The following is a 15014-nucleotide window of genomic DNA, read 5'->3' on the forward strand; positions in this document are numbered from 1 at the left end:
CAAGGCTGGTTCTGTAGTGCCAGTAGGCCCAGCTCCCCCTGTAGGACTGTTGGAGTTCGGTAACTGCGGCTGCCTCGCGGTCTAGCTGTTCTCTCCTCTCCTGTGGGCCTTGGGGTCCACCACCTGGTTCCAGCACCGTCAGCTGGTTCCAGGCCGAGCCTTTGGCTTAGGTGCCTCCTCCTGGGTATCCGAGTTCCGCCAACGTCAGGCGGTCCTTGGTAGTGCTTTTAAGCGCGGGCACCTACAGCTTAGTAACCGGGTTCCAGCACCGCCAGCTGGTCCTCGGTCGTGCCATTGGCTCTTGCACACTGGGGCAACGCATCTGGGTTCCAGCACCGCCAGCTGGTTCTCGGCAGTGTTCTTGTCACAGGTACTCCCTCGTGCCAAGCCTGGTTTCAGCACCGTCAGCTGTTTCCGGGTTGTGTCAAGGTCGCTGAGACGCCTATGCTTGCCCCGTCGTGGTGCGGTCGGGTTAGCCAACTCCAGGGTGCCTCCAGTTTAGGAGCTTCCTATGTGGGCTGCGTGAACTGGTAGTCAAGGCTGGTTCTGTAGTGCCAGTAGGCCCAGCTCCCCCTGTAGGACTGTTGGGGTTCGGTAACTGCGGCTGCCTCGCGGCCTAGCTGTTCTCTCCTCTCCTGTGGGCCTTGGGGTCCACCACCTGGTTCCAGCACCGTCAGCTGGTTCCGGGCCGAGCCTTTGGCTTAGGTGCCTCCTCCTGGGTATCCGAGTTCCGCCAACGTCAGGCGGTCCTTGGTAGTGCTTTTAAGCGCGGGCACCTACAGCTTAGTAACCGTGTTCCAGCACCGCCAGCTGGTCCTCGGTCGTGCCATTGGCTCTTGCACACTGGGGCAACGCATCTGGGTTCCAGCACCGCCAGCTGGTTCTCGGCAGTGTTTTTGTCACAGGTACTCCCTCGTGCCAAACCTGGTTTCAGCACCGTCAGCTGTTTCCGGGGTGTGTCAAACTCGCTGAGACGCCTATGTTTGCCCCGTCGTGTTGCAGTCGGGTTAGCCAACTCCAGGGTGCCTCCAGTTTAGGAGCTTCCTATGTGGGCTGCGTGAACTGGTAGTCAAGGCTGGTTCTGTAGTGCCAGTAGGCCCAGCTCCCCCTGTAGGACTGTTGGGGTTCGGTAACTGCGGCTGCCTCGCGGCCTAGCTGTTCTCTCCTCTCCTGTGGGCCTTGGGGTCCACCACCTGGTTCCAGCACCGTCAGCTGGTTCCAGGCCGAGCCTTTGGCTTAGGTGCCTCCTCCTGGGTATCCGAGTTCCGCCAACGTCAGGCGGTCCTTGGTAGTGCTTTTAAGCGCGGGCACCTACAGCTTAGTAACCGGGTTCCAGCACCGCCAGCTGGTCCTCGGTCGTGCCATTGGCTCTTGCACACTGGGGCAACGCATCTGGGTTCCAGCACCGCCAGCTGGTTCTCTGCAGTGTTCTTGTCACAGGTACTCCCTCGTGCCAAGCCTGGTTTCAGCACCATCAGCTGTTTCCGGGTTGTGTCAAGCTCACTGAGACGCCTATGCTTGCCCCGTCGTGGTGCGGTCGGGTTAGCCAACTCCAGGGTGCCTCCAGTTTAGGAGCTTCCTATGTGGGCTGCGTGAACTGGTAGTCAAGGCTGGTTCTGTAGTGCCAGTAGGCCCAGCTCCCCCTGTAGGACTGTTGGGGTTCGGTAACTGCGGCTGCCTCGCGGCCTAGCTGTTCTCTCCTCTCCTGTGGGCCTTGGGGTCCACCACCTGGTTCCAGCACCGTCAGCTGGTTCCAGGCCGAGCCTTTGGCTTAGGTGCCTCCTCCTGGGTATCCGAGTTCCGCCAACGTCAGGCGGTCCTTGGTAGTGCTTTTAAGCGTGGGCACCTACAGCTTAGTAACCGGGTTCCAGCACCGCCAGCTGGTCCTCGGTCGTGCCATTGGCTCTTGCACACTGGGACAACGCATCTGGGTTCCAGCACCGCCAGCTGGTTCTCGGCAGTGTTCTTGTCACAGGTACTCCCTCGTGCCAAGCCTGGTTTCAGCACCGTCAGCTGTTTCCGGGTTGTGTCAAGCTCGCTGAGACGCCTATGCTTGCCCCGTCGTGGTGCAGTCGGGTTAGCCAACTCCAGGGTGCCTCCAGTTTAGGAGCTTCCTATGTGGGCTGCGTGAACTGGTAGTCAAGGCTGGTTCTGTAGTGCCAGTAGGCCCAGCTCCCCCTGTAGGACTGTTGGGGTTCGGTAACTGCGGCTGCCTCGCGGCCTAGCTGTTCTCTCCTCTCCTGTGGGCCTTGGGGTCCACCACCTGGTTCCAGCACCGTCAGCTGGTTCCAGGCCGAGCCTTTGGCTTAGGTGCCTCCTCCTGGGTATCCGAGTTCCGCCAACGTCAGGCGGTCCTTGGTAGTGCTTTTAAGCGCGGGCACCTACAGCTTAGTAACCGGGTTCCAGCACCGCCAGCTGGTCCTCGGTCGTGCCATTGGCTCTTGCACACTGGGGCAACGCATCTGGGTTCCAGCACCGCCAGCTGGTTCTCGGCAGTGTTCTTGTCACAGGTACTCCCTCGTGCCAAGCCTGGTTTCAGCACCGTCAGCTGTTTCCGGGTTGTGTCAAGCTCGCTGAGACGCCTATGCTTGCCCCGTCGTGGTGCGGTCGGGTTAGCCAACTCCAGGGTGCCTCCAGTTTAGGAGCTTCCTATGTGGGCTGCGTGAACTGGTAGTCAAGGCTGGTTCTGTAGTGCCAGTAGGCCCAGCTCCCCCTGTAGGACTGTTGGAGTTCGGTAACTGCGGCTGCCTCGCGGCCTAGCTGTTCTCTCCTCTCCTGTGGGCCTTGGGGTCCACCACCTGGTTCCAGCACCGTCAGGTGGTTCCAGTCCGAGCCTTTGGCTTAGGTGCCTCCTCCTGGGTATCCGAGTTCCGCCAACGTCAGGCGGTCCTTGGTAGTGCTTTTAAGCGCGGGCACCTACAGCTTAGTAACCGGGTTCCAGCACCGCCAGCTGGTCCTCGGTCGTGCCATTGGCTCTTGCACACTGGGGCAACGCATCTGGGTTCCAGCACCGCCAGCTGGTTCTCGGCAGTGTTCTTGTCACAGGTACTCCCTCGTGCCAAGCCTGGTTTCAGCACCGTCAGCTGTTTTCGGGTTGTGTCAAGCTCGCTGAGACGCCTATGCTTGCCCCGTCGTGGTGCGGTCGGGTTAGCCAACTCCAGGGTGCCTCCAGTTTAGGAGCTTCCTATGTGGGCTGCGTGAACTGGTAGTCAAAGCTGGTTCTGTAGTGCCAGTAGGTCCAGCTCCCCCTGTAGGACTATTGGGGTTCGGTAACTGCGGCTGCCTCGCGGCCTAGCTGTTCTCTCCTCTCCTGTGGGCCTTGGGGTCCACCACCTGGTTCCAGTACCGTCAGCTGGTTCCGGGCCGAGCCTTTGGCTTAGGTGCCTCCTCCTGGGTATCCGAGTTCCGCCAACGTCAGGCGGTCCTTGGTAGTGCTTTTTAGCACGGGTACCTCCTGCTTAGTAACCGGGTTCCAGTAACGTCAGCTGGTCCTCGGTAGTTCCATAGGCTCTTGAACCTTCGGGTAGCCATCCGAGTTCCAGTTCCATCAGCTGGTTCTTGGCATTTTCTCAGCCTTCTTGTACCTTCTGCTACATTTCCAAGTTGAAGACCCTAAAGTCGACGACCCGGAAGACCACCCCGATGACGACGACGACGACGACCCGGAAGACCACCCCGATGACGACGACGACGACGGCGGAGACGACGACGGCGGAGATGACGACACTGGAGACGACGACCCTGGAGACGACGACATGGAAGACCGAGAAGCAGAAGAACAAGAGGCTGCAGAACAAAGAGCAGAAGAACATTAAGCACAAGACTTAATATCAGAGCAAAAGATATTATCTAAATTATATGCAGAAGAAGACTAAGCAGTGTATGGGGGTGAGTCCGTTCCTCCTCGTGGTGCCCCTGGATAAAGCCTGATGCTGCAGGCCAAACTGAACGCGGACAAATGTAACTTTTGTGACTGGCAGAACGGAAGGTGTAATCTTCCAACTTTTATAGATAACAACTACGGGAATGCCTGTCACAAATGAGAATATGATGAAGAAGTAGAATAGGAAGAATAATAACAGTGGAATAAAAAGAATATGTAGAATAGGAAGAATAATAATAGTTGAATAAAATGAATATGAAGAATGTAATAAAAAAAAAAAATAGGTAGAAGATGAAGAAGATGATGAATAAGGTGAAGAAGAAGTTGATGTCAAAGATGCTGATGATGATGAAGATGAAAGTGTGGGAAAAGTAAAAAAAAAAAAAGAAAAAAAAAGAAGGGGAAGGGCGTGGAATAGTGAAACATCAATATCTGACAAAATAAAAAAAAATTTACATACTCAATATCTTTTTCACTCCGAACGTCTTAAAAAAAAAAAAAAACATGCTATTCTATTTGATTGGGCTAAAACTCATTGCCTTTAATGTCTCCGCCACCTCCCACAATACATCCTACATTATTCTTAGTTGTTTTCCTTCATGTAGAATGAACCTACAAGGCAAGAAAGGGTTTATTTTAATTCCGATATTTTGGTCCCATTGACTTGCATTGGGATCGGGTATCGGCAATATCCGATATTTTTTGAATATCGGCCGATCCTATCCGATACCGATACTTTCCGATATCGGAAGGTATCGCTCAACACTAGTGATAAATACACGATTGCGGTGCTCGCCATTTTTCACTGTAATGGGGGTCGCAAGGTATCTCCCAACTTTTCCCCTTCCATGCACAACTGCACCTTGCTACTCCATTCATTGACTATGGGGCTGATAAACACTGCACATGGCTGTTTCTAACGAGTCTCCATCAGTGTCATAGAAATTGAATGGAGCCTTACAGGCTGTTCCATTCAAACTCCTCCTCATGACAGTCAAGCAATTAGGAAAATAGAGGGGTCTTGGAGTCCCTATTCTTGATTAGCAGGGGTCCCAGAAATCATAAATGTATCAACTATGATGTAAGATAACTGAATTGATGAACAGAGTTTATGATGGTAATCAAGTGGATAAGGGAAATAAAACACAGCACAATGACGGTGTAGTAATGCCAGTTAGGCTAGGGTTAAATCATAGCTCTGCAGGCTTTGACTAGTGCACCTCGCTAGCCCTGTGTATAAACGGGCTAGGTGTTCATCTGAGTCAGTCAGCTCAAGGAAGCTGACCATGCTGGATTTGTCTTGAAGATGAAAAGTGAGGCAAGCCAGAATCCTTCTCTGAGAAGAGTCTGTTCAGGCAGTGTGCAGAGAACTGCGAGTATCAGTGGACGCAGCTGGACGTAGCTCAGCCGTGTATGAGTACTCCGGATCTGTTCTGTTTAGTTAGCTCCTGGACAAAGCTGGGGATATATGTTCATGAATTTGTTTTGGTGCTGTACAACCTGTGGAAAGCAATAAAAACTGCACATGTTTGGACCAAAACTGCATTGCCTGTGTGACTGCTACCTAAGGCATAATGCCTACCAGAGAGCATGAAACCCTACAATTGGTGGAGGAAGTGCAGGTGTGAAGTCCTAGAGAGCACATGCGATTGCATTGTAAATATTGTATAACCTGAGGAAAGGCAGCTACAGTAATTAAGTTCTTTCCTATAGTGATCACTGGAACCTTGAGTGGTTTAGAAATTCTTCTGCAACCAATGCCATCAGTATGTTTTTCAACAATAAGGTTGCAGAGGTCTTTAGACCACTCACTGGTTTTACCCATCATAAAATGATTCTTGTGTGGCCCCTTGCTAATGAGACACCGTTGTATAGGCCATCAGTTGAACCAGCGGATATTAATTTTCACTAAGTGGCAGGACTGCTTTCTAGTTACAGATGGATTTCAACTGGTGTCATGACTTTCCATGGCTTTTAGCACCTCTCTTTTTTTGTGTGTTCAGTATTTTTCCCTGTCTCATTTCTCATTATTACATATAACGTAATATATGGACATCAATGGTTTGATTTATTTGCTCGTGTAGATTGGATGGGCTGTTATCTGGTGAGATTTCCATGTCAATCGTACCTTTATAAATATATTTGCTTAGAAAATTGCTGATGTGTCCAATACTTATTTCACTCAATGTGTGTGTATGTTTTACATTTCTTTATTGTTAACTGGGGAAAAGTGGGAATTCCAGTTTTTTCTTTGATTTTTTTTTTTAACATTTAAACTTTTTTTTTTACTTTGCTATTCCACGTAGAGTACTTGAACCTGTGATTGTCTGATTGCTTATGCTATATTTAACAATACCGCAGTATTGCTATATACAGGAAAAACAGAAGATCAATGTCTATTACACCCAGGTGCAGACAGGCTGGACATCACAATAGTGATGAAATGAGACAGGCTTCCGGGCCGTCAGCCGGCCCCCGGCTATCATAGTAACCAACCGGCTCCCTGTGATTGCGTAACTGGGAAGCCAACGGCCGGCCAAACTAATGTCTGGGACGGACAGTGGAGCTTAAATGTGGAAGCCTGCAATTGACAACGCCGTTCAAGAGGTTAACAGAAGTGATTGTTATCGGGCCAATTGCTGCTCTTAGAAGTAGATAGCAGCTATATATTATAGCCGCCATCTGCCTTCTGTGGAGCGGGCTTCTCGGTCCTTGACACACGCCATGACTTATATCTGTCATTGGACATTAAAGGGTTAACCTAATTGGAGATTATATATATTTAGCATGATATAATTCACTTAGCAACCCCCTCCCTCCCCAAAATGGCATTTTATGCACATAGTTGACAGCCCGTCCTGGACATTTTCACAGGTACACTTTTCATGTCTTTCTTACCTCCATTAGGACCAGGGTCGGGGTTCCCTATACTGATTCCTCCCCAGCTTTGGCCAGTCCATCCCCTTTCTCTTTTAACTCTGGTCTTCCGTTTTTTTTCAAAGTTGTCCCGATCCTGAATTATCCTTGCTTGCATTTCTTCTAGCTGTTGTTGATCCCTCTTTGCTATGGCCTGTGTTTTACCACTTGCTATTATAGGGATATTTAAGCCTGGCCAAAGATGCCCAGATTTCCCTTGAGACAAAAAAAATTAAAAACGGTTTAGAACAAATATAAACCTTTGGTAAAGAAAAAAAGAAAAAATAGAAATAGGTAAGATGTACCATCTCCAATGGTTTGTCCAATGTTAAGATTTCTTTTAATCCTCTTCTTGGTCCTTTTTCCTCTCCCCTTTCGAGCAGCTCCGCCAGTTTCTGCCAATACACCTTTCCATAGTTCATTTGCGGTCACTGCAGGAATAAGAGGAGCTTAGCGTTAAGAAAAATGGCTGTACCATGGATAGAAGACACAGTTGTGCAATCACGTCGCAGGTTTCAGTCCATCATCCACGATAGCAATCTGTGGCGTGTATACTGGACCCTGAGACCTGAATCCTGCCTAACGGCATTCGCAGTTCTTCTTTCCATTACGCAGATGTAGAAAATATTCTGCAAAGCAAAAATGCTTTATAAAAAAATGGAAATTAGTTTATTTTCATCATTTAACAAAATGCAAAGTGCAGGAACAAAATAGAAATCTAAATTTTGTGTGACCAGTTTTTGTAGGAACTCGCCCTGGAGATTGTTCCAAACATCTCCAAGAACTAAGTACAGATCTTGTATGGAGATAGAAGGGTTTTCACAAGCCTGTCTCTTCATGTAATCCCAGGCAGACTGGATGTTGAGATCAGAGATCTCTGGAGGCCCTATGATCACTTCTAGGACTCCTTTACACCGAAGAGAGTTCTTCAAGAATCAGTCTCAATCTTTTTATCGGCTAAAACCTGTGGAAATCTTAGTGTAATCTAATATGTGTGTTAATATACTTACCTATCGACGTCTCCTCCAGTTTCCAGCGCCGCTCCGGTCCTCTTCTCATTCATGTGACTTCTATTCTGACTTGATGGATCACGCTTGGGTTTATGGATGGAACAGAAGTCATTTAAAATGTGCGTCAATAGTGACTTATCCTTTTAAAAGACACTTGTGACTTAAAAATAAATCCCGGTGTGAATGGACAAGTCAGAATGGGCTTAGCTTACAGACAACTACCCTCTAAAATTAAAAACTTTTATTAATTTGCTTATGATTTAGGTAACTAAATGCTACAATATATCTTTCGATAAATATTGCCACAGAAAAGTAAAAAATCTAATTATGCTATAATAAATATATACAGTCTGACACAAATGGCGCCCCCCCACCCCCGCTCACCGACAATCGACCTCTGGTCTCTGCAATCCGTCCACAGCTCTTAATGGCCGTCATTTTTGTGATGCCATACGTTCCTGAAGCCTCCTGAGGAACCATATGACTGAGGAGAAACTCGTCAATGCTAAATACAGCAAGAGATGCAGGGGAGTGCATTTTCAAACTAGATTTCTTGCCAATTCCTTATGCCCTTTAATCCTGGTTGGTTCACTTGACATGAGCTCTCTCTAATTTTATAATTTATGATCCCCTGCTGTCCTGTCTATACTTTTTTTCTCCTTCTCTGCCCAGGAGCTGTGATATGATCAGACCATGTCCCTGTATGGTCAGACACAAACATTACACAGTACATCAGGGGCACATGTATATGATTATCTCAGCACAGGAACATTTTTTTTTTTTTAAACACATCCAATTGTGAAAGATATTATTATTCCAAGATCTACTGATTAAAATTAACTTTTGTTTGTGGGAAAACCCCTATGGTCTTGATTACACATCACTTCTGAATATCATCAATTAAGGCTAGCAAATAATAGGACTTATTAAAGGTCAACAATCAATGAGCAGGGAAGGGGAGCGCCATTTGTGTTGATTATAGGGTGCCAACCTCCTCGGCAAAAAGGTACCGTCACATTTAGCGACGCTGCAGCGATATAGACAACGATGCCGATCGCTGCAGCTTCGCTGTTTAGGTCGTTGTGTGGTCGCTGGAGAGCTGTCACACAGACAGCTCTCCAGCGACCAACGATGCCGAAGTCCCCGGGTAACCAGGGTAAACATCGGGTTACTAAGCGCAGGGCCGCGCTTAGTAACCCGATGTTTACCCTGGTTACCATTGTAAAAGTTAAAAAAACAAAACAGTACATACTTACATTCCGGTGTCTGTCACATCCCCCGGTGTCAGCTTCCCTGCACTGCGTCAGCGCCGGCCGGCCGTAAAGCAGAGCACAGCGGTGACGTCACCGCTGTGCTCTGCTTTATGGCCGGCCGGCGCTGACAGTCAGTGTGGGAAGCTGACGCCGGGGGACGTGCCAGCCACCGGAATGTGAGTATGTACTGTTTTATTTTTTTACTTTTACAATGTACCCGATGTTTACCCTAGTTACCAGTGAACACATCGCTGGATCGGCGTCACACACGCCGATCCAGCGATGACAGCGGGTGATCAGCGACCAAAAAAAAGGTCCTGATCATTCCCAGCGACCAACGATCTCCCAGCAGGGGCCTGATCGTTGGTCGCTGTCACGCATAACGATTTAGTTAACGATATCGTTATGTGTTAAGGTACCTTTAGGAAGGGCTGCACATTAGAGCTATCTAAAGAGAGAGATACTGTGTATATATTTATATATTTGGGTTTAAATTGATTTTGATTTTTTTCTGCTGTTATATTTATCTAAAGATATACCGCTGCATCAACTCACCTAAAGCATGGGTAGATTAATATATTTTTTTTAAAGTAAACTAATAAAAGTTAAATTTTAGAGGTAATTATTCTTTAAGTCTTAAACTCCCCCAACACTTTTGTCTACAAGTCAGAAGTTATACGAGTGAGAAGAGGACAGGTGCAGCGCTGAAAACTGGAGAAGACGACGATTGATAAGTATATTAGCACACGCTACAGTAACATTAAACATTTACACGGGTTTGGCTAATTGAGAGATTATTGGGACTGCTTCTTTAATGACATTAACTGTATGTTTGGGGTCATTGTCCTGCTGCAGACTGAACTCGGAGCCCATCAGGCGACTCCTTTATGGTACAGCATTATGGATAAGTATCTCTCAGCATTGAGGGCACCAATAATGTGGATCAGATCTCGCTTTTGTTCATTCACTTTGATCTTGCGAATTGATATAAACCATTGACACTTTTAATTTTGAAAGCATTCGCGTTTTGCAGAATTTTTCCCAAATCTGCCTAGAACTTCTACCCAGCACTGCAGAAATATACAAAAGGACCAACTGTGAAGGAAAGAACAGACTGCGGCTTATGTAAGAGTCTATTATGGAAGATCACATCACGACATTTTCATCGGGGTTTGTGAAGAGAAGCCAATTTATTCAAGGTTAAAAGAAAACAAAGGGTGATGGTTCTGCGATACATTAAAATTGGTTACAGAGTGTAGAAATCAAAAATGACAAGATGCAATAATAACAGATGCAAACACCCAAGGAATCCATTATATTCTGTATGTACGCCATTATAGGAGAGCGAGGAAAGCGCAAAGTACCGTAATTGTGTGACGATACGAGGATTGCAATGCCTCATCTGCAGAGTACTGTACCTGCAAATAACATGCGATTTACTGATCGTTTTGAATATAAACATGACATATTTGTGCAGTTCTGGCATCTGGATGTCTGACAATAGAAATCATTCTGTGATTGAAGATGGCCATGAAGAATCTGAGCTATAACTTGAGAAAATCCACTGAATAAATGGCGACTAGTTACAGAGTGCGCATTCTTACAAAAAATACAATCACTCTTAGACAAATGTGGATGTGCATCTAAGGACATGTGGTTAGACATGATGGCTCCAATTCATCACAGCGAATACATAAATTGCTTTCAAAAGTTGCAACGTTTTTGTGCATCGTGTAGTTTCGCCCACTTCCGACATAGTGGGCAGAAAAGGGGACGCAATGGACCCACTCGTCTACACAGGGGAGCACGCCACTTCGCACCTTGCTTGATTCTTTAAGTGGCGTGCGCTTCCCAGTCCACCCCACCCACAAACGCAAATGCCGGTCTTGATGAAGCTCTGCCTACGTTTCCACTTTGCCTACATCTACTAGGTGTGCAGGCCGGCCCGCACACTAACTGCATCAGTCTCAGAAGGAAAGACGCTGCAGCCGCATCCCCCTCCATTCTCTTTAATTCACACAAAGTTTGGCAGCAGGCGAGCCCTCGGGGTGTCTATTGCGTATACTTATTCATCATGTCCATTCTACAATACTGCATTTCACCCCCGTCTTCTCCCTGGATTGTATATGGCATAGCATGCAGTGAATAGTACAGCACATTGAATAGTAAAATTAACCATAAATATCACTGAAGACCCATTTGACTGTCTCAAATCTTTGAAATCTCAACAACCTGTTATTCAAAGACTGAAGGCAGGCAGAAGCGCAGTCATCACACACGGGGACGAGAAGACCCAGTGCACAGTCCAACCCCTGTGCACCAAAATCTAATTAGCAGGAAATGGTGATTAAAGAGGAACAAAGTGGATTTCTTCACCAAAGGTATCAATGTAATCAGTATTAAAAGTGCCATGACTGCCATGTCTTTACCTTACATTACAAAATTGTTCCACTAACAGGGCTGTGGATCTGTAGAGGAGGAATTTCACTATTGAGCAGGTACATAAAGTGCAGCACAGATTCATCTCCACTAAAAGCCAAGATCCTTAGATCAATGAACAGAACAGACATTTATAGGACATTGCATAACTGATAAATTTTAAGAAAAATGCTCAGCACATCGTACCCAATTTACTATATATTTTTGGAGTCAAAGTCGGGCCATTTTACACTGACTCAGACGCCACCAAAACAGACACAGACTCAGACTCCACAGCATTGGCCGCCAGGCTCTCTTTGAACACGTCTGCAGATTACCACTATATTTGCAGGGAAAGATCACTTTTGGAGGTGACAGGTTCCCTTTTAGACTGTTTAAGAGTTAAATGGTATGGACAAATCAAATATACTCCAATATATTAAAAAATGATATAGATATACTGCTCAAAAAAATAAAGGAAACACTTAAACAACAGAATATATCTCCAAGTAAATCAAGCTTCTGTGAAATCAAACTGTCCACTTAGGAAGCAACACTGTTTGACAATAAATTTCACATGCTGTTGTGCAAATGGAATAGACAACAGATGGAAATTATTGGCAATTATCAAGACACTCAATAAAGGAGTAGTTCTGCAGGTGAGGACCACAGACCACATCTCAGTGCCAATGCTTTCTGGCTGATGTTTTGGTCATTTTGAATGTTGGTTGTGCTTTCACACTCGTGGTAGCATGAGACGGACTCTACAACCCACACAAGTGGCTCAGCTTAGTGCAGCTCATCCAGGATGGCACATCAATGCAAGCTGTGGTAGGAAGGTTTGCTGTGTCTGTCAGCGTAGTGTCCAGAGGCTGGAGGCGCTACCAGGAGAAAGGCCAGTACACCAGGAGACGTGGAGGGGGCTGTAGGAGAGCAACAATCCAGCAGCAGGACCGCTACATCAGCCTTTGTGCAAGGAGGAACAGGAGAACTGCCAGAGCCCTGCAAAATGACCTCCAGCAGGCTACAAATGTGCATGTGTCTGCACAAACGGTTAGAAACCGACTCCATGAGGATGGTCTGAGAGCCCGACGTCCACAGATGGGGGTTGTGCTCACACCCCAGCACCATGCCGAATGCGTGGTATTTGCCACAGAACACCAGGATTGGCAAATTCGCCACTGGCGCCCTGTGCTCTTCACAGATGAAAGCAGGCTCACATTGAGCACATGTGACAGACGTGACAGAGTATAGAGACGCCGTGGAGAGCGATCTGCTGCCTGCAACATCCTTCAGCATGACCGGTTTGGCAGTGGATCAGTAATGGTGTGGGATGGCATTTCTTTGGAGGGCCGCACAGCCCCCCCATGTGCTCACCAGAGGTAGCCTGACTGCCATTAGGTACTGAGATGAGATCCTCAGACCCCTTGTGAGACCATATGCTGGTGCGGTTGGCCCTGGGTTCCTCCTAATGCAGGACAATGCCAGACCTCATATGCCTGGAGTATGTCAGCATTTCCTGCAAGATGAAGGCATTGAAGCTATGGACTGGCCCACCCGTTCCCCAGACCTGAAACTGATTGAACACATCGGTGACATCATGTCTCGAACCATCCACCAAGGTCACATTGCACCACAGACTGTCCAGGAGTTGGCGGATACTTTAGTCCAGGTCTGGGAGGAGATCCCTCAGGAGACCGTCTGCCGCCTCATCAGGAGCATGCCCAGGCGTTGTAGGGAGATCATACAGGCACGTGGAGGCCACACACCCTACTGAGCATCATTTCCGTGTCTTGAGGCATTTCGACTGAAGTTGGAACAGCCTGTAACTTCATTTTCCACTTTGATTTTGAGCATCATTCCAACTCCAGACCTCTGTGGGATATTAGTTGTGATTTACGTTGATCATTTTTAGGTTTTATTGTTCTCAACACATTCCACTATGTAATGAATAAAGAGTTACAAGTAGAATATTTCATTCATTGATGTCTAGGATGTGGGATTTTAGTGTTCCCTTTATTTTTTTGAGCAGTGTAATATATATTTATTTATATTCATTTTTTTAAATCCACACTCTATAAAATATATTATTCTATCCTCGACCGAAATCTCATAATGGGAAGAATTTATTAGGGAAATGCATTGGAACCACTAAGGATAAGCCACTAACATATATTAGGAGCCCCCTCGTTACTTCAAACCAACATTAAGGACTGTCTGAAGCCTACAAATTCGAAGGTTTACCTGCATTACTGACCTGTTTTTTTTTTTTTATAAAGTTGCCAACTTTGAAAAACACAGAAAACTTACTGTGAGAAGAAAGTTTAATTTTCTTTATTTCTTTCCATGAAACTCTACTTCCTTTGATGATGTAATACTCAAGACATTAATCTTTCAAGAGGTTTTGTATCTTTTAGATCTTACCTTGAAATACACTGCCTGGAGTTTTCACACACATGCTTATTACTTATTACTTATAAGTAATTACTTATTACTTATTATAGTTATTACTGGAATACAGTCTGAGCTCAGACAAGCGTATGGCGGGGAAATGATTTCACGTCCACGTGTGGCGTATAATCTGCCTGGTAGCTCTCCTCCATCTTCTCCCCACCCGGCTAAGCTTAAGTGATGGATCCACTTTAAATTACCCTGCACTTAACATGTAAAGAAGCAAAGATCTGTCTTCAGATTTCACAAATATAAGCTGCATTGTTATGTGTAATAAATCTGTTAGACCTGATAGGACTGGTGTATTTACTATGAAAATCCATAAAAGTTTAACTCCATCTCTGCCCACTTAGCCTAATTGACAGCTCATCAGTGTGACTCCTGCATGCCGCTGCTCAGATCTCACCCTGCTCAGTGCAAGCTGCAGCTGTCAATCCAGCTAATGAGCTGAGAATGAATACGCATGGGCCTGTGAGCGATTTAATTCTATAACTGGATTAATGAAAATCTTATCTCCGCTAAAGAGCCATTCGCCTGTGGATTTTTCATAGTAAGTACATCGGTTTTGCCTGGCCATAGTACCTATTTAATATTGTATGGAGTTTGTATTGTGAAATCTAGTGACAGAATATAGTAAGTTGTTTAAATGGATTGTTAGGTGTTGACATATTCTTAGACCGCCACTATTATATTGGCGAGGGTCCAAGACCCAACTATCCCACAATGAACTGTTATGCATGGAGCTGTAGTATAATGACTCGGTGTACATCCGAGTGCTGTATATTGATGATCAGTGGGGGTGCCAGATGTCAGCCCACCAGCGATGCAATATTGATTCCCTAGCGGGCTATCAATATCACAAGTGCCCTAACCCTTTTAATTAATCTCTACTCATTTTAATTTATTTTTTTCATATTTTTTGTGCATATTTTACTCCTTTTCAATATGTATTTGTTCCATTTCTCCTAAGTTGTTAGCAGGCATGTTACAGAAGGTGATATTTTTCATCTTTCCTTTTAGAAAAAAAGACAAAAACCAAAGCTGTTAATGGCCGTCTCGCAAATGCATTTCTTATGTGTAAAC

General features: G+C 46.3%; 1 protein-coding gene across 3 annotated transcripts in view; it reads right to left on the reverse strand.

The window, feature by feature from the left end:
- Positions 1-15014, reverse strand: part of MRPS5 (mitochondrial ribosomal protein S5) — a 129126-nt gene that overhangs the window by 58088 nt on the left and 56024 nt on the right. For all 3 annotated transcript variants that reach the window (XM_069768999.1, XM_069769000.1, XM_069769001.1), the window contains exons 3-4: positions 7105-7230; positions 6782-7015 (exon numbers count right to left, since the gene is read on the reverse strand). In XM_069768999.1, the coding sequence (XP_069625100.1) occupies positions 6782-7015; positions 7105-7230 (360 nt within the window). The remainder of the gene's footprint in view (positions 1-6781; positions 7016-7104; positions 7231-15014) is intronic.

The sequence above is a fragment of the Ranitomeya imitator genome, chromosome 5, assembly GCF_032444005.1.
Source record: "Ranitomeya imitator isolate aRanImi1 chromosome 5, aRanImi1.pri, whole genome shotgun sequence".
Classification (NCBI taxonomy): Eukaryota; Metazoa; Chordata; class Amphibia; order Anura; family Dendrobatidae; genus Ranitomeya; species Ranitomeya imitator.